The sequence below is a fragment of the Garra rufa genome, chromosome 20 (assembly GCF_049309525.1).
Source record: "Garra rufa chromosome 20, GarRuf1.0, whole genome shotgun sequence".
NCBI classification, from domain to species: Eukaryota; Metazoa; Chordata; class Actinopteri; order Cypriniformes; family Cyprinidae; genus Garra; species Garra rufa.
Genome location: NC_133380.1, coordinates 3025021 through 3045491, shown reverse-complemented (window position 1 = coordinate 3045491; position 20471 = coordinate 3025021). Strand labels below are relative to the sequence as shown.

Sequence of the window (20471 nt, the reverse complement as noted above, 5' to 3'; positions counted from 1 at the left end):
AGGAACTTTAGCAAATCGACTCAATAATTATAAAGCGCCATCTGCTGTCTGTTCAACTTATTATTAGCCTATGACACTAAATATTAAGTCATATAAATTGTGAAATTGTCAATTAAAAATAATAAAACCGCTAACGTGGTAACGTTCTTGTAAGGTTCTCTCAAAGTAATGAATAATCATTCCTCCAGGAACGTCATAAGAATGTTCGTTCCAATTTCTGGCTCAAATCTGGTCTTTAATAATGTTTTAAAACTTTAGCACAAACACGATATTTATGTATTGTTTATGTAACGTTTTTTTAAACGTTTTAGTGTGGCGTCTTGAGGTTTTCAAAATGTTACTACTTTTAGAACGTTCAGAGAGCATTTAAAAGTAACATTCCCTTAATATTTGCAAAATTATACAATGGAATGTTCCCTTAAGGCTCTATAATTTCACAATTTATATGACTAAAACTAAAAAGGAGGCGTCTCTATCATGTGACAATGAGTTGAACAGACAGCAGATGTCGCTATACAATTATTAAGTTGATTTGCTGAAGTTCCTATGAAGTTGTGAAACTTTATTACGTAAATTCGTAAGTCAATTAAAAAATAATAAAACCGCTAACGTTGCAACGTTCTGGTAAAGTTCTCTCATAAATATTCTTCCAGAACATTATAAGAACGTTCGTTTCAAAGTTTGCTGATCTTTAATAAGCCTTAGCCAAGTTTTCATGCATTGTTCATCTAACGTTTTTTCTGAAACGTTTTAGTTGCGTTTGTCTGGGGTTTTTAAAATGGCACTACTTTCAGAACGTCCAGAGAACATTCAAAAGTAACATTCCGCTATAATATTTGCAATAATAATTATAACCAGCGTTGGGGGTAACGCATTACAAGTAACGTAACAATATGACTTTTCCAAGTAACTAGTAAAGTAACGCGTTACATTTTAAATAACAAGAAAATATCTGAGTTACTTTTTCAAATAAGCAACGCCCCGTTTATTGATTAAAAGCTGTCCTGTCCCCATGTTGAGAGAAATTGTGAGTAAGATGATAGTTCTAGAATAAACGTGAACATGCATTAATTCACATCACTCTCAAAAAAAAACAGTGTTCTTCAAAATGAATAAAAAGTCAAATTCACCGCAAACCTGCAATAATTAAATATGTTAAATAATACAAATATCCTTTATGTATTTAATCCCATTTTATTAACTGATATTTTTGCTGCCGACCTTCGATGATCCAATTCATCCATACTAATAAGCAAAAATAACTCAAGATAATCTAACATTTGTTTTCCTTTTTTTATTGCTGAAGAGTTGACTTTTTTTATGCGGTCTACTGTACAGAGGTCAATTTACTTTTCTCTAAGGTGCTAAAAGGCTTTTACATTTGCCAAAAATAGAACTTTTTATATTAAAAACAAACAAGCAAGCCCTGCCCAGATTTTTTAAAAGTAACGCAAAAGTAACGTAACGCATTACTTTCCATAAAACGTAACTTAGTACCGTAATTAGTTACTTTTTTAGGGAGTAACTCAATATTGCAATTCATTACTTCTAAAATGTAACTTTCCCCAAACAAAAACATGTTTGTAAAACATTTAAAAACTGAACGTTTAGACTGGAACATCCAAAAGCAACGTACCACTAATATCTGCAATAATAATTTGTGTAATAACCAAGAAAACTTGTTTGTGAAACATTTAAAAACGACGTTTAGAATGTTCAGAGAACTGAATACTCAAACAGTTTTCATAACTTCATAGAAACTTTCTAGTACATTGTTGTAACCTATATTTTAGTTTTACGTCTTTAAGATTTACATGCATCATATTTGACCCTAAACAAAAGCACTAAACCTGTTCACCATTCGTCCTTATGTTGCTTTACTCCTCCCATCATGTATAATCATGTTCCGCCTCCGACACGCGAACCGAAACGCACTTTGACAAAAATGTTGTTGGACACCGAACGGTCACTTATTAAGCTATTACTGAAATACGCGTTGTATCACATCTAAAACAAAAACAATAGTACATTCCAAATCGCTGTCGTAAGTGAGAAAGCAAGACTCGAAATGTCAAAGGAGAAACAACCGTGTGACTTCCTGAAGTGACTGTGATTTCGAGCTCAGGTGAGTTTCTGTCTTCCGAGGTTTAAAATATACTTGTGATTTTTTTAAAAGGTTAAGACATGCATTTATTTCAAATGATCAGAACGTTAACTAGTCGTTTCTAAAATATTTTTAGGTTTTAGGTTTTTGTTGTTGTTGGAATACATACTGGAATATATACATACATTTACTACATTAAATAAAAAAAATTAATGACATTTTCCCTAGTCATCTCAATTAAAAAAATGTCTAAATTCACTCGGATTCACTTTTACACTTTTTATATCCAATTCCAAAACATTTTGTCATTTGTCAAATTTATATGCAATACCTGAATTTAACCTATATATTCTTGGTTTCTTTCTCAAGTGTGTCAGGAAACGTTAAATCTGATTATCAGTGGTAAAGCATATCTTTAGTTTTTATCAGAAATGACTCTTCCTGCCAATACATAACTGCTTTTTCCTTTTTACCTGATTTGTTTTATTTTATTTTTTCAAGCTTAGACAAATGCTCAGACTGAACCGTATCTATAAGTTTATTGCATAAAGGTAAAGTGTTTTGTGTAACTGCTTGCATGGCAGAATCTCTCGGTTGTGGTCTGCAGTTTTGCACGAGCTGCAGAATCTTGGCACACTGAGATAAAGAGTCATAATGCAGGGTGTCCTATTTAGGGACGCTGCATGGGTGGATGTTACACTAAGGCCTATTTTTCCCCAGTAGAAAACAGCGCTGACCTCTTTCTTTACGCCGTCATCTGGTCAGAAATCTTCTTGGTTTGTGTCAGTCAGTGCAAAGTCAAACGCAGCATGTGCTAACACGCTCTCAGACTGAAGATTAAAATAATTGCACTGTATGAGCAGCATTGGACGTTACGAGAAATGTTATTTTCATCACATTTAGGTTCGTATATTTACAACAAAAGTAGTGTGCTTAAGTAGTAAGAGTCACGTTGCAAATAGGACAAAATCTATTGTCTATTCTTCACCCAAAGCTATCATATGACTTCAGATCGTTTTTGAATATAATGCATGTCTGTAATGCTGTAATACTTAAATAACGATACGTTTTTGTGCTCACAGAAGTGTTGTTGTGTGGGAAAGGGGAGCATGTTTTGTTGTAGTTTACAGGAAAAAGCAACAACAGTGTAAAAAATGATGACGAAAGTGTTGTATTTGCTTTTTTTCTCGCTAAATCATTGCGTTTTCACGCTCACATACATTCGCAGATTTGTGTTGGATGTTATTGGAATAGAAAGATGGATATTTATTTGTAAACATCATACCTTTTTGCTTATTTCTGTACTTACTAGCGAGCTAAGCTATTGAGAGTGTCGTGTAAACGCGAAAAGCGGAGGAACAGATGAACCGAATCAATTGAGTGAGTCATTTACGCTGGAATCGCTCCGAATGATTCAAACTCGTGACTTCGATCGTTCAGTTCAAGTGATTCACTTGCAAAAACCTGGCCAAAAGAGGCATTTAGTTCATTTCAACATGGCTTGTACTGATTTTAAAAAGCACAAATAATGATGGGTGAAACGGAGCTTTCCTAAACTCCGAATCGGAACTTTGAAGCAGGTTCGCGAATAGCAAATCATTTTGCGAATTGAATGGTTGAAATCCTGAAATCATGGTTCGAGAATCATTATTCAGATTTGGACAACAGAGATGGATCACGAATGATTTGATTTAGATCGGAACTTCGGAGCGTGTTCGCAAATCTTTTGATTCAAATTGGAACTTCGGAGCACGGATCCCGAATCAATTGATTCAAATCGGGAATTCGGAGCGGGTTTGTGAATCATTTGATTTAGATCGGAACATTGTATAGCGCAAATCTTTTGATTCAGATCGGGACTTCAAAGTGGGTTAGAGATTCGTTTGATTTAGATCGGAACTTCAAAGATTGCAAATCAATTAATTCAAATCAAGACTTCGAAGTGGGTTCGCAAATCGTTTGATTTAGAACTTTGAAGTGCAGATCGCCAATCATTTGATTCAGATGTGGACTTCAAAGTGGGTTCGCGATTAATTTAATTCAGATTGGAACTTCAGAGCTTGTTTGCAAATCATTTGATTCAGATCGGGACTTCAAAGCGGGTTCGCGATTCATTTAATTTAGATTGGAACTTTGGAGTGGGTTTGCGAATCTTTTGATTCAGATTGGAACTTCAGAACTTGTTTGCGAATCTTTTGATTCAAATCTGAACTTCGAAGTGCAGATCGCCAATCATTTGATTCAGATCTGGACTTTAAAGCAGGTTCGCGATTCATTTTATTTAGTTTGGAACTTCGGCGCGGGTTCGCGAATCTTTTGATTCGAATCAAGACTTCGGAGCGGGTTCATGAATCACTTGATTTAGATCAGAACTTCGTATATTGTGAATCTTTTGATTCAGATCAGAACTTCGGAGCGAAATGTATGCAAATTAGCGCATATTTTATTAAATAATGCCTCATTTGCATATTCAAGCATAACATTTTAGAAAACTTGTAATACAAAAAATGTTTTCAATTATCAATGTAATCAGTCACCTGGGTAAGTGAGTTTTTTTTACCCTATTCACCTGCAGTGAAAAACGTTAGACAAACGTCCAAGTAAAATATTTTAGAAATATGTTCCATTAATGATATACAAATAATGCTAACGTTTCTAGAACATTATTAAAGACCAGATAACTTTGAACAAATATTCTGCTAATGTTACTGAAAGAATGTTCTTTCCAAATTTTTACCACCACTGTGTTTTTCGTCTTTTGTTCAGATACCCGACCCACATGGCCCACAGCAACGATCAGCACACATCTCTAAACTCTCCAGAGGAGAATGACGAAACCAGGAGTGAAGATTTTGAGTCAGAACCTCACCCAGATGTGACTTACAACCATTCCACAACCATCCCACAACCTACACAGGTCATTCACCACCACCATAATGCACTGAGCTACACTCAGCCCCTTCTGTCTGCACCGTACGCCCATCAGACGCCCTTCCCCAGCTGGGATGGACCTGTCAGGGCAGATTCTCCTCATAGTCTGCCCTCCTGCCTCCCGTCTGCCATCTACCACACGATCTCAGAGGACGGCTCGTTTTTTCCCAGCAGGCCTCACTCTCTTCCGGGCAGCTGTAGTCTGAGTTTAGAGAGTCTGGATTATCCTAGATCTCTGCGATCGTTTCCTCCATCATCGAACATGTACCACCATCCCTCGCCCTCGTACCCTGACGCTTACCTGCGGCCGCCGTACTGCGGTCAATACGGTCCACCGCCGCATCACATGATTCCCGTCCATCACTGCAGCTCCAGTCCGGGACATCAGCCACCCTACAGACCCTCAGGTGTGCTACAGTCATAAGTTTAAGATTGGGATGATTTTTGGAAGAAATTTTTTGGCTAACAAAAATATACGTTCCGGTTGCGTTATGAAAACGTTATTTCTGAATTTTTTTTTAAACATTCTAGACGTTCAGTTGTTTAAATGTTTTAAAACATTAATTTCTTTTTGTGTGTTATACGAATTTTCAAAACAACAGATAACGTACTCACCCTCTTGTCATCCATGTTCATGTCTTTCTTTCTTCAGTTGTAAGGAAATTGTGTTTTTTGAGTAAAACGTTTCAGGATTTCTCTCCATATAATGGACTTCTATGGTGCCCCCGAGTTTGAAGTTGTTTTAAAGTGCTCCAATTGGATTACGTATCGCGAATCAATTGATTTGATTGGTTTGCAAATCTTTTGTTCGTAGTACGGAGCACGGAGCGCAAATTATTTGTATCAGATCAGGACTTCGGAGTGGGTCCGTGAATCTTTTTATTCAGATTGGAAGTTCAGAGTGTGGATAGCGAATCATTTATTTCAGATCAATACTTCAGAGCAGGTTCGCAAATCTGATTCAGATCGAAAGTTCAGAGTGTGGATTGCAAATCTGTCCTGATCTGAAATGATGGTTCGCAAATCATTTTTTGGATCACATTTAGATCAGGAGCGGGTTTGCAAATCTTTTGATTCAGATTGGAACTTCGGAACACAGAGCGTGAATCATTTGATTCAGATCGGGACTTTGGAGTGGGTTTACGGATCATTTGATTCAGATCGGGACTTTGGAGTGGGTTTACGGATCATTTGATTCAGATTGGGACTTTGGAGTGGGTTTAGGGATCATTTGATTCAGATCGGGACTTTGGAGTGGGTTTACGGATCATTTGATTCAGATTGGGACTTTGGAGTGGGTTTAGGGATCATTTGATTCAGATCGGGACTTTGGAGTGGGTTTACGGATCATTTGATTCAGATCGGGACTTTGGAGTGGGTTTACGGATCATTTGATTCAGATTGGGACTTTGGAGTGGGTTTAGGGATCATTTGATTCAGATCGGGACTTTGGAGTGGGTTTACGGATCATTTGATTCAGATCGGGACTTTGGAGTGGGTTTACGGATCATTTGATTCAGATTGGGACTTCAAAGCGTCTATCACAAATTATTTGATTCAGATTGGGACTTCAAAGTGTTTATCACAAATTATTTGATTCAGATTGGGACTTCAAAGCGTCTATCACAAATTATTTGATTCAGATTGGGACTTCAAAGTGTTTATCACAAATTATTTGATTCAGATTGGGACTTCAAATGTTTATCACAAATTATTTGATTCAGATTGGGACTTCAAAGTGTTTATCACAAATTATTTGATTCAGATTGGGACTTCAAAGCGTCTATCACAAATTATTTGATTCAGATTGGGACTTCAAAGCGTCTATCACAAATTATTTGATTCAGATTGGGACTTCAAAGTGTTTATCACAAATTATTTGATTCAGATTGGGACTTCAAATGTTTATCACAAATTATTTGATTCAGTTTGGGACTTCAAAGTGTTTATCACAAATTATTTGATTCAGATTGGGACTTCAAATGTTTATCACAAATTATTTGATTCAGATTGGGACTTCAAAGCACCTATCGCAAATCATTTGATTCAGATTGGGACTTCAAAGTGTTTATCACAAATTATTTGATTCAGATTGGGACTTCAAAGTGTTTATCACAAATTATTTGATTCAGATTGGGACTTCAAAGCGTCTATCACAAATTATTTGATTCAGATTGGGACTTCAAAGTGTTTATCACAAATTATTTGATTCAGATTGGGACTTCAAAGTGTTTATCACAAATTATTTGATTCAGATTGGGACTTCAAAGCGTCTATCACAAATTATTTGATTCAGATCAGGAATTCAAAGCGGGTTTGTGAATCTTTTGATTCAGATTGGAAGTTCAGAGTGTGGATAGCGAATCATTTGTTTCAGATTGAGACTTCAAAGCACCTTTCACAAATTATTTGATTCAGATCAGGACTTTGGAGTGGGCTTGCAAATCTTTTTTTCTGATTTATTTTATATTAAACAGTAGAAATCATCAAGCCATAAAGGCAGTACAGTTCTAAAACCAAAACAAAGAACAAACAGAAAGAAAGTAGGCTATACAGAAATACAAATTCCTTAAGAAAATTAATCAGGTTTTTTATTTATTAGTAAAACCATGGTTGTTTTCGAGCAAGATGAATACAGAAATGTAGTTTTCATTGGATTAACAGAACTTTGGATAGTTTCCATCAACTTTGAATTAAGAAAAGAGAAGTTTAGAGCTATATTTTTGTTTATATGTGTGAAATTTAGCTAGCCGGAAACAAATTAATTGTCATATTTTCCTATATTATCTTTTGAGTAGTCAAACAATCAAAGGAAAACATCTTTAAACTTATGAGATCAGATGAACATTAAAAAAATCTGAGCAAAATTTCTCGACACTAAAAGGAATACAACAATAAATCTCATTTGCATTTGTGCATGAGAACTTCTCATGTTCTGTTTAGTCATCTTCATTCATTTTGATTTTAACACAAGTGTTTAAGCCTAAAAACAGCCCGAATCTCACGCCGTTTCACAGAAGAGTCAGAAAAACATGCAGTTGAGAAATTACACTTAAGAGTTCCTGCAAATTCAACCACGAACTCTCAGAATCACCACTGGCCTATATGTGGTAATTTTATATTCTGAATCTGCATATTTGCTTTAATTCACAGGCCTGATGCAGTACAGACAAATGGACACGCACTTCTCTGAAAAGTGAGTTCCGTGGCGTCATATTACAACTAAAGACTAAAACCTATGGTTCACAAAGAAAAGACCTATTCTTCATCAGTTTCATTCAGATTTCATTTAGAAAGCAAGAAGAAAGAATGCTTACAAACTTCTATGATCTGCTCATGCATTTGCATTGCACGTTTCTGTATGTTTGTGTCTTTAGTGGAAATGCATCAGTCAAATCCAGACAGGCCAGTCAGTGTATCACACACCTGCCACAGGAACAAAGTGAGTACTACTTCCTATCAGCACATCAACATGACACACACATACACATGTTTTTTTTTTTTTTTTTTTTTTTTTTTGGATAGCAGGGTCAGAAATGAACTGTAACATTAAGGTGCGATCTTTGCCCCAGGGCATTATTTACCTTCCTAAGGGCACATTTTATAATTACCTTATTAATTGTGACCCTGGACCACAAAACCAGTTATAAGGTAAATTTTTTTGCAACTGAGATTTATACATAATACAAGCTTTCCATTGATGTATATGACTCTGTTTGGCCAAGATACAACTATTTGACAATCTGGTATCTGAGGATGCAAAAAAATCAAAAAAATTCGATCAGAAGTTCGGAAATCATATTGCGAATCATTAGATTCAGATCGGAACTTCGGAGAGTGGATTGCGAATCATTTGATTCAGATCAGAATTTCAGAAATCATATTGCGATACATTTGATTCAGATAAGAACTTCGGAGAGTGGATTGCGAATCATTTCATTCAGATCAGAAGTTCAGTAATTATATTACGATTCACTTGATTCAGATCGGAACTTTGGAGAGTGGATTGCGAATCATTTGATTCATATCAGAAGTTCGGAAATCATATTGCGAATCATTAGATTCAGATCGGAACTTCGGAGAGTGGATTGCGAATCATTTGATTCAGATCAGAATTTCAGAAATCATATTGCGATACATTTGATTCAGATAAGAACTTCGGAGAGTGGATTGCGAATCATTTGATTCAGATCAGAAGTTCAGTAATTATATTACGATTCACTTGATTCAGATCGGAACTTTGGAGAGTGGATTGCGAATCATTTGATTCATATCAGAAGTTCGGAAATCATATTGCCAATCATTTGATTCAGATCGGAACTTCGTAGAGTGGATTGCGAATCATTTGATTCGATCAGAAGTTCGGAAATTATATTACGATTCACTTGATTCAGATCGGAACTTTGGAGAGTGGATTGCGAATCATTTGATTCATATCAGAAGTTCAGAAATCACATTGCGAATCATTTGATTCAGATCGGAACTTCGGAGAGTGGATTGCGAATCATTTGATTCATATCAGAAGTTCGGAAATCATATTGCGAATCATTTGATTCAGATCGGAACTTCGGAGAGTGGATTGCGAATCATTTGATTCGATCAGAAGTTCGGAAATCACATTGCGAATCATTAGATTCAGATCGGAACTTCGGAGAGTGGATTGCGAATCATTTGATTCAGATCAGAAGTTCGAAAATCATATTGCGAATCATTAGATTCAGATCGGAACTTCGGAGAGTGGATTGCGAATCATTTGATTCATATCAGAAGTTCGGAAATCATATTGCTAATCATTAGATTCAGATCGGAACTTCGGAGAGTGGATTGCGAATCATTTGATTCAGATCAGGAGTTCAGAAATTATATTGCGATTCATTTGATTCAGATCGGAACTTCGGAGAGTGGATTGCGAATCATTTGATTCATATCAGAAGTTCGGAAATCATATTGCGAATCATTTGATTCAGATCGGAACTTCGGAGAGTGGATTGCGAATCATTTGATTCGATCAGAAGTTCGGAAATCACATTGCGAATCATTTGATTCAGATCGGAACTTCGGAGAATGGATTGCGAATCATTTGATTCAGATCAGAATTTCAGAAATCATATTGCGAATCATTAGATTCAGATCGGAACTTCGGAGAGTGGATTGCGAATCATTTGATTCAGATCAGAATTTCAGAAATCATATTGCGAATCATTAGATTCAGATCGGAACTTCGGAGAGTGGATTGCAAATCATTTGATTCAGATCAGAATTTCAGAAATCATATTGCGAATCATTAGATTCAGATCGGAACTTCGGAGAGTGGATTGTGAATCATTTGATCCATATCATGAGTTCGAAAATCATATTGCGAATCATTTGATTCAGATCGGAACTTCGGAGAGTGGATTGCGAATCATTTGATTCGATCAGAAGTTCGGAAATCACATTGCGAATCATTAGATTCAGATCGGAAGTTCAGAGAGCAGATTGCAAATCATTTAATTCAGATCGGGACTTCGGAGAGTGGATTGCGAATCATTTGATTCAGATCAGGAGTTCAGAAATTATATTGCGATTCATTTGATTCAGATCGGAACTTCGGAGAGTGGATTGCGAATCATTTGATTCAGATCAGGAGTTCAGAAATTATATTGCGATTCATTTGATTCAGATCGGAACTTCGGAGAGTGGATTGCGAATCATTTGATTCATATCAGAAGTTCGGAAATCATATTGCGAATCATTAGATTCAGATCGGAACTTCGGAGAATGGATTGCGAATCATTTGATTCAGATCAGAAGTTCGGAAATCATATTGCGAATCATTTGATTCAGATCGGAACTTCGGAGAGTGGATTGCGAATCATTTGATTCGATCAGAAGTTCGGAAATCACATTGCGAATCATTAGATTCAGATCGGAACTTCGGAGAGTGGATTGCAAATCATTTGATTCAGATCAGAATTTCAGAAATCATATTGCGATTCATTTGATTCAGATCGGAACTTTGGAGAGTGGATTGTGAATCATTTGATTCATATCAGAAGTTCGAAAATCATATTGCGAATCATTAGATTCAGATCGGAACTTCGGAGAGTGGATTGTGAATCATTTGATCCATATCAGAAGTTCGAAAATCATATTGCGAATCATTAGATTCAGATTGGAACTTCGGAGAGTGGATTGCGAATCATTTGATTCATATCAGAAGTTCGGAAATCATATTGCGAATCATTTGATTCAGATCGGAACTTCGGAGAGTGGATTGCGAATCATTTGATTCGATCAGAAGTTCGGAAATCACATTGCGAATCATTAGATTCAGATCGGAAGTTCAGAGAGCAGATTGCAAATCATTTAATTCAGATCGGGACTTCGGAGAGCAGATTGCGAATCATTTGATTCAAATCGGAACTTCGGAAAGCAGATAGCAAATCATTTGATTCAGATCAGAACTTCGGAGAGCGGATTGTAAATCATTTGATTCAGATCGGAAGTTCAGAGAGCAGATTGCAAATCATTTAATTCAGATCGGGACTTTGGAGAGCGGATTGTAAATCATTTGATTCAGATTAGGACTTCGGAGAGCAGATTGCAAATCATTTAATTCAGATGGGGACTTTGGAGAGCGGATTGTAAATCATTTGATTCAGATTAGGACTTCGGAGAGCAGATTGCAGATCATTTGATTCAGATCAGGACTTCGGAGAGCAGATTGCAAATCATTTAATTCAGATCGGGACTTCGGAGAGCGGATTGCGAATCATTTGATTCAGATCTGACTGCGGAGAGCGGATTGCGAATCATTTGATTCAGTAAAAAGTTAATAGTTTTGCAGCACTGCAACAGTTTCTACATTATAATCAGTTAATTTTATTATAATTATAATAGAAATCAAAAAATCCTGGCCGGACAAATTTTTAAGGTCCAAAAAGAGGACAATATTAAGTGGTTGCATTATCAGTGCTGACTAATCTGAAGGCCTCTGTTTGGCCCATTGCATTCATAATCTCAACAGAAACATGTGTGATTGGTTTTAATGCTACGATGCAAAAAAGCAACCATTTTCACTATTAATTTTAATTGCTACAGCCGTAATAGATTTAATTTAACTGTGTAGGGGTCATTTCTTGCCTCTTTACCTTGATTTTGTGGGGCATTTTTGTTCATTTTAGTAGCATTTCTACCACAAACCCTAGCTATTTTCCAACCCTGATGAATAGTAATTATAATAAGGTCATTTTACGCAAATGGAAAAATACAGTGCACAGTAAATGTTGCACGTGTTTCATTTTGAGGCGGTTTGACCTACTATTTCATGTGTTTTTTTCTCCACACAGGAAAAGTTTTTGTCACGTATGAGGCTGACAGTGAAGAGCATCTGAAGGAGATCATTAAGTTCGTGTCTTTACTGAGGAACAACGGCTTTGATACGCATGTACAGCCATCATTTGATAGTTTTTAGTTTATTCTAGACTTGTTTTTGTGGATTTGGATTGATATTTGATACTTTGTGCACAGATTGATGTTTTCGAGCAGCAGCTGAACAGCATCAGTAAGATCGACTGCATGGAGCGATATCTCAATGAGGTAACTGTGTGGAGACAGGAAGTGATGTCATTACCATCAAAACAACTACTATTACAGAATCTCTCTCTCTCTGCAGAAAGATTACCTGATCATCATCATCATCAGCCTGAGGTATTACGAGACCATATCAGGCATGAATACCAGTATAGAGGGTGACGAGAGAACGTCAGACACTGTGTACATCCACAAACAGGTCTGAAAATAACATTCATCTTCTAAAATAGCAGATAACCAATCATCAATCACCTTAAACTCTTCCTAGCCAATCATCAATCACCTTAAACTCTTCCTAGCCAATCATCAATCACCTTAAACTCTTCCTAGCCAATCATCAATCACCTTAAACTTTTCCTAGCCAATCATCAATCACCTTAAACTCTTCCTAGCCAATCATCAATCACCTTAACCTCTTCCTAGCCAATCATCAATCACCTTAACCTCTTCCTAGCCAATCATCAATCACCTTAACCTCTTCCTAGCCAATCATCAATCACCTTAAACTCTTCCTAGCCAATCATCAATCACCTTAAACTCTTCCTAGCCAATCATCAATCACCTTAACCTCTTCCTAGCCAATCATCAATCACCTTAACCTCTTCCTAGCCAATCATCAATCACCTTAACCTCTTCCTAGCCAATCATCAATCACCTTAAACTCTTCCTAGCCAATCATCAATCACCTTAACCTCTTCCTAGCCAATCATAAATCACCTTAACCTCTTCCTAGCCAATCATAAATCACCTTAAACTCTTCCTAGCCAATCATCAATCACCTTAACCTCTTCCTAGCCAATCATCAATCACCTTAACCTCTTCCTAGCCAATCATCAATCACCTTAACCTCTTTCTAGCCAATCATCAATCACCTTAACCTCTTCCTAGCCACGCCCTAGCAACCACTGTTGAGCACCCTAACAACCAAAACCCAAACAGGCATATGGGAGTTGATTCTTTTGTTTCATGCTAGCAAACAGGACTCCCAACATGCTACATATACTAGCAGTGAAAGGCTACATGCTAAAAGTGATTAGCTAAGTGCTAAAACATGCAAAAAATTAAATTGTCAATTAAAATGTACCAAAATGTGCTAGCATTATGCTTACGATATTCTATATCATGTCATCATTGCTTAATGCTAAATCATGCTAGAAACATGTTAAAAACATGCTAACACATGCTAGGAATCGCATAATAGCATGCTAACATCATGCGAGTGAAACGTTAGCTGTATTTGCATAGTGGAAAACATCTAGGAATTAGTTAAAACATGCAAAAACTTATACGTAGTTTTAAAAACATGATTAAAATGTCAAAATGTGCTAGCATAATGCTAACAATATGCTATATCATATTATCACTTAGCTAAATGTTAAATCATGCTAAAACATGCTAACATCATGCTAGGATTGCATATTAGTGCACTAACATCATGTTAATGACACGTTAGTTGTATTTGCATAGTGGAAATGTTTCATGTTAGCATCAAGCTGAAACATGCAAACAATTATACATTGTTAAAATATGATTAAAATGTGCTGACTTAATGTTAACAATATGCTATATCATGCTATCATTGCTTAGCTAAGTGCTAAATCATGCTAAAATGACGTTAACTGTATTAGCATAGTGAAACACATGTTAGCATCAAGCTAAAACATGCAAAAAATGATACGTAGTTGTTAAAACATCGTTAAAATGTCAAAATGTGTAGCATCATGTTAACAATATGCTATTTCATACTCTCACTTCTTAGCTAAGTGCTAAATCATGCTAAAAACATGCTAACACATGCTAAGATCGCATATTAGTATGTTAACATCATTCTAATGACACATTAGCTGTATTACCATAGTGGAAAACATGTTAACATTGAGCTAAAACATGCAAAAAATTGTACGTAGTTATTAAAACATGATTAAAATGTCAAATTCTGCTAGCATAATGCTAACAATATGGTATATCATGCTATCACTTCTTAGCTAATTGCTAAAACATGCTAACACATGCTAGGGTCGCCTAATAGAATGGTAACATCATACTAATGACACATTAACTGTATTAACGTAGTGAAAAAATATTAGCATCTTGCTAAAACATGTTAATGACATAGTAATAGTGTTATTTATGTTAGCATCTTGTTAAAAACATGTTAGCATCATGCTAATGACATGTTAGCTGTATTTGCATAGTGGAAAACATGCAAAAAAATTTATGTAGTTGATAAAACATGATCAAAATGTCAAATTGTGCTAGCATAATGCCAAATAATGCTAATACATGCGAACACATGCTAGGATCTCCTAATAGCATGCTTGCATCATGCTAATGACATGTTCGCTGTATTTGCATAGTGGAAAACATGTTAGCATTAAGCTAAAACATGCAAAAATTATACGTAGTTGTTAAAACATTGTTAAAAGATGAAAATGTGCTAGCATCATGCTAACAGTATGCTATATCATGCTATCATTGCTTAGTTAAGTGCTAAATCATGTTAAAAACATGGTAACACATGCTAAGATCGCATATTAGCATGCTAACATCATGCTAATGACACATTAGCTGTATTAGCATAGTGGAAAACATGTTAGCATCAAGCTAAAACATGCAAAAAATATACGTAGCTGTTAAAACATTAAAATGTCAAAATGTGCTAGCATAATGCTAATATTCTATATCATGCTATCATTGCTTAGCTAAGTGCTAAATCATACTAAAACATCCTAACACATGTTAGAATCACATATTAGCATGCTAACATCATGCTAATGACACGTTAGCTGTATTAACAGTGGAAACCAATTTAGCATCTTGCCAAAACATGCAAAAAATTATATGTAGTTAAAACATGATTAAAATGTCACAATGTGCTAGCATAATGCCAACAATATGCTATATCATGCTATCATTGCTTAGCTAATTGCTAAATCATGGTACAAAAATGCTAACGCATGGTAGGATCGCATAATAGCATGCTAACATCATGCTAATGACACATTATCTGTATTTGCATAGTGGAAAACATATTACCGTCTTGTTAAAACATGCAATAAATTAGAGGTAGTTGTTAAAACATTAAAATGTCAAAATATGCTAGCATCATGCTAACAATATGCTATAACCTACTATCATTGCTTAGCTAAGTGCTAAATCATGCTAAAATGACATGTTAACTGTATTAGCATAGTGGAAAACGTCTTAGCATAGAACTAAAACATGCATACAATTATATGGAGTTGTTAAAACATGATTAAAATGTCACAATGTGCTAACCTAGCATAATGCCAACAATATGTTATATCATGCTATCATTGCCTAGCAAAGTGCTAAATCATGCTAACACATGCTATCTCCTAATAGAATGCTAACATCATGCTAAAGACACATTAGCTGCAGGTCACTGCATTCTGACACTGATGTTCTGCCTTAGTCAAAACAAGCATAATATAATTGTGAGTGTTGTGTGTTGCTCTGGATAACATTTGTTAAATCATAGTGTAAAAGCACATAATCTCTAGTTTTGTGTTTGTTTGTCTCCATCAGCTGCAGAGTGAATTCATTCAGAACGGCTGCAGGAACTACAGGTTCATTCCTATTCTGTTCCCGGGAGCTAAAAAGGTTTGTGAAATTCAACAGATTGCAATTTCCCCCGAAGCATTTGAGCATATCAAAGCATGTTTGTTAGAGCACTAGACTGGTTCATCTAGTCCCACATTCTCCAGACTTCACAGACTGATGAACTGAACTCTAGAATCATGATCAAGCAAAATAGCTAATCTTCTCTTGTCGTTCTCAGTGTTACGTTCCCACCTGGCTGCAAAACACACACGTCTACAGCTGGCCCAAAGACCGCGACGATATTCTGCGCAGGTTAATGCGAGTGGAGAAATACAACCCTCCTCCCATCGGCCCGCTGCCCACTATAGTCTCCATCCCCCTTTAGAATCACTCAAAGAAATTATTGTTTGAAGAAGCTTTTTACACTTTTGAGCTATTTTGTGAAAGGAAAAAGTAGATACGTTTGAGTTTGTTTCTATTCAACTGTTGATATAAAAGTTACTGTAAAAAGAAGCACAGTAGCGTAGTGTTCTCTGTTATTGTTGTGGTAATAATGTTTTGGTACTTCATCAGTTCTCTGTGTTGAAAGCATAAGTATGTGCTCATTTATTTATAGTATAATGGTGCGTTCACACCGGACGCGAATGGCGCGTTAAGTGCGAGTGATTTACATGTTAAGTTAATGCAAAGACGCGATAGACCTTCCTGCGGCGCTATTCGCGCGAATGAGGTGGCGCGAATTTAGCGTTTTGGGCGTTTGACTCACGCGAGTTGAAAAATTTGAACTTTGGCGCAAATTCACACCGCGTTAACCAATCAGGAGCTTGCTCTAGTAATCTAGTAAAATCACCGTTAAAGTTGTCCAAATTAAGTTCTTAACAATGCATATTACTAATCAAAATTTACATTTAGATATATTTACAGTAGGAATTTTACAAAAAATCTTCATGGAACATGATCTTTACTTAATTTCCTAATGATTTTTGGCATAAAAGAAAAATCTAGAATTTTGACCCATACAATGTATTTTTGGCTATTGCTACAAATATACCCCAGCGACTTAAGACTGGTTTTGTGGTCCAGGGTCATATATATACATATTGAGACTACAAGCAAGCTAAAGCTGGCAAATTGAGCTCATTCACCTATTTTACAACTGCTTTCCCGCTGACGAGTGGCAGACGCCCCTCCCATGACGCGATTTCACGTCTGTTGTAAAGTGAATGTCACGCATGAACGAAGCGAGTAAACTAAATGTTCAAGCGTCCAACTACGTGCGAATAGTGCGATTTATTCGCGCAAGTCGCTTCTGGTGTGAACGCACCATTACAGTTCTCAATTTTTTCCCATTTTTTATAGATAAGGCTTTAAAGTTTTAACGTTTTTATTTTTATTGTACTTCTCTAAAAATATTTTGTGAAATAAATAAATAAATAAATACATGTATTAAAACAAGGCAACAGTATGTCATTATTAGGTTGCTTGAGAAAGCAAACCTACTGATATGCAGTTTATTATTCTTATGAGACTAAACTTGCTAATCATGCTAACAACATGCTAGTAACATGCTAATCAATATAGAATTATGCTAGTATTTTGCTAATTATGCTAGTAACTTGCTAATCGTGCTAACATGCTAGTAACAAAAATACTAGCATAATTCTACCATTATTAACATTTTACTAGCATGTTAGCATGATTAGCAAGTTACTAGCATGATTAGCAAAATACTAGCATAATTCTACCATTATTAGCATGTTACTAGCATGATTAGCAAGTTACTAGCATGATTAGCAAGACACAATTCTAACATGCTAATCATGCTAACAACATGCTAACTTCATGCTTATTATGTTAGCAACATGTCAATCATGCTAGAAGAATCATACTAGTAACTTGCTTATCATGATAGCAACATGTTAGTAACATGTTAATTATGGTAGAATTATGCTAGTATTTTGCTAATCATGCTAGTAACAACATGTTAACAACATGCTAGTAACATGTTAATTATGGTAGAATTATGCTAGTATTTTGCTAATCATGCTAGTAACAACATGTTAACAACATGCTAGTAACTTGTTACTCATGTTAACATGTTAGTAACATGCTAATTATGGTAGAATTATGTTAATAGCTTGCTAATCAAGCTAACAACATTATAGTAACTTGTTATTCATGCTAATCATGCTGGCAACATGCTAACGTCATGCTTATTATGTTAGCAACATGCTAATCATGTTAGAAGACTCATGCTAGTAACTTGCTAATCATGCTAACAACATGCTTGCTAGTTACTTGCTTGTTAGTCACTTGCTATTTATGCTTATTATGCTAGCAACATGCTAATCATGCTAGAATTATGTTAATAGCTTGCTAATCAAGCTAACAACATTACAGTAACTTGTTACTCATGCTGATCATGCTAGCAACATGCTAACGTCATGCTTATTATGTTAGCAACATGCTAATCATGCTAGAAGAATCATACTATTAAATTGCTTATCATGATAGCAACATGCTAACTTGATGCTTATTATGTTAACAACATGCTAATCATGCTAGAAGACTCATGCTAGTAACTTTGCTAATCATGCTAACAACATGATAGTAACATGCTAATCATGCTAGAAGACTCATGCTAGTAACTTGCTAATCATGCTAACAACATGATAGTAACATGCTAATCATGCTAGAAGACTCATGCTAGTAACTTTGCTAATCATGCTAACAACATGATAGTAACATGCTAATCATGCTAGAAGACTCATGCTAGTAACTTGCTAATCATGCTAACAACATGATAGTAACATGCTAATAATGCTAGAAGACTCATGCTAGTAACTTTGCTAATCATGCTAACAACATGATAGTAACATGCTAATCATGCTAGAAGACTCATGCTAGTAACTTTGCTTATCATGCTAACAACATGATAGTAACATGCTAATCATGCTAGAAGACTCATGCTAGTAACTTGCTAATCATGCTAACAACATGATAGTAACATGCTAATCAAGCTAGAAGACTCATGCTAGTAACTTGCTAATCATGCTAACAACATGATAGTAACATGCTAATCATGCTAGAAGACTCATGCTAGTAACTTTGCTAATCATGCTAACAACATGATAGTAACATGCTAATAATGCTAGAAGACTCATGCTAGTAACTTTGCTAATCATGCTAACAACATGATAGTAACATGCTAATCATGCTAGAAGACTCATGCTAGTAACTTGCTAATCATGCTAACAACATGCTTGCTAGACTCATGCTTGTTAGTCACTTGCTATTTATGCTTATTATGCTAGCAACATGCTAATCATGCTAGAATCATGCTAGTAACTTGCTAGTCTTGCTAGCAACATGACATTTACTTGCTAATCATGCTAGCAACATGATTGGAACATGTTAATCATGCTAACAACTTGCTAATGACATGCTAATAATGCAAGTAACATGTTAATTATGTTAGAAATATGTTAACAACTTGTAAATCATGTTAGAATTGTTAATAAATTGCTAATCATGCTAACAACATACTAGTGACTTGATTAGCTAGCAACATGCTAATAACATGGTAATCATACTAGCAACATGCTAGTAACTTGCTAACCATGTTAGCAACATGCCAGGAATTTGTTAATAATGCTAGAATCATGCTAACAACATGCTAGTGACTGGATAACCATGCTAACAACATGTTAATAACATGTTAATCATGTTAGAATTATGCTAGTAACTTGTTAATCATGCTTATAATGATAACATGCTAATCATACTAGAAATAGGATTAGCAACATGTTAACTCCATTCTAATCATGATAACATACTGAACATGTTAAAAACATGCTAACAGCATGCTAATTACATGCTAGTAACATGCTAGAAACATTATTAGCAACATGCTAATCATGCTAACAACATGCTAATTATCTAATCTAATCTAAATTTTCTAACTTCAAACTTTTACAGCGGCTTTAAACTTCCAAGCTAGGCTTTCTCAAGACAACCTAAACTTTTATCTAGTTAATTATCTATATTTCATACCAAAACATTTAACTCACCATGTCTTTTTAGGTTTTATGAATTAAATAAATCTAATAAAATAATGCAATAATACATCATTTAATAATAAATACAACTCACTGTCTTTCAGATTTATCTTTGGAGTTGTAGATATTGTAATTTCTGAAAATATTTAATGATTTAAATAATTAAATCTAATAAAATAATGCAAAAATACGTATTCAATAAAATTTCATAGCAAAATACAACTAGTTTTATCTTTTGA

The 20471-nt window shown here is 35.4% G+C and overlaps 1 protein-coding gene across 1 annotated transcript; it reads left to right on the top strand.

Annotated features, from left to right (window-relative positions):
• Positions 1 to 1930: 1930 nt before the first annotated feature.
• On the top strand, positions 1931 to 17003 carry traf3ip2b (TRAF3 interacting protein 2b). The gene is made up of 9 exons (XM_073826284.1): positions 1931 to 2125; positions 4871 to 5442; positions 8189 to 8231; positions 8413 to 8477; positions 12367 to 12464; positions 12548 to 12616; positions 12693 to 12809; positions 16160 to 16234; positions 16413 to 17003. Exons 2-9 carry the CDS (start codon positions 4884 to 4886, stop codon positions 16557 to 16559), a joined length of 1173 nt encoding a protein of 390 aa, XP_073682385.1. The 5' UTR covers positions 1931 to 2125; positions 4871 to 4883; the 3' UTR covers positions 16560 to 17003.
• Positions 17004 to 20471: the final 3468 nt, after the last annotated feature.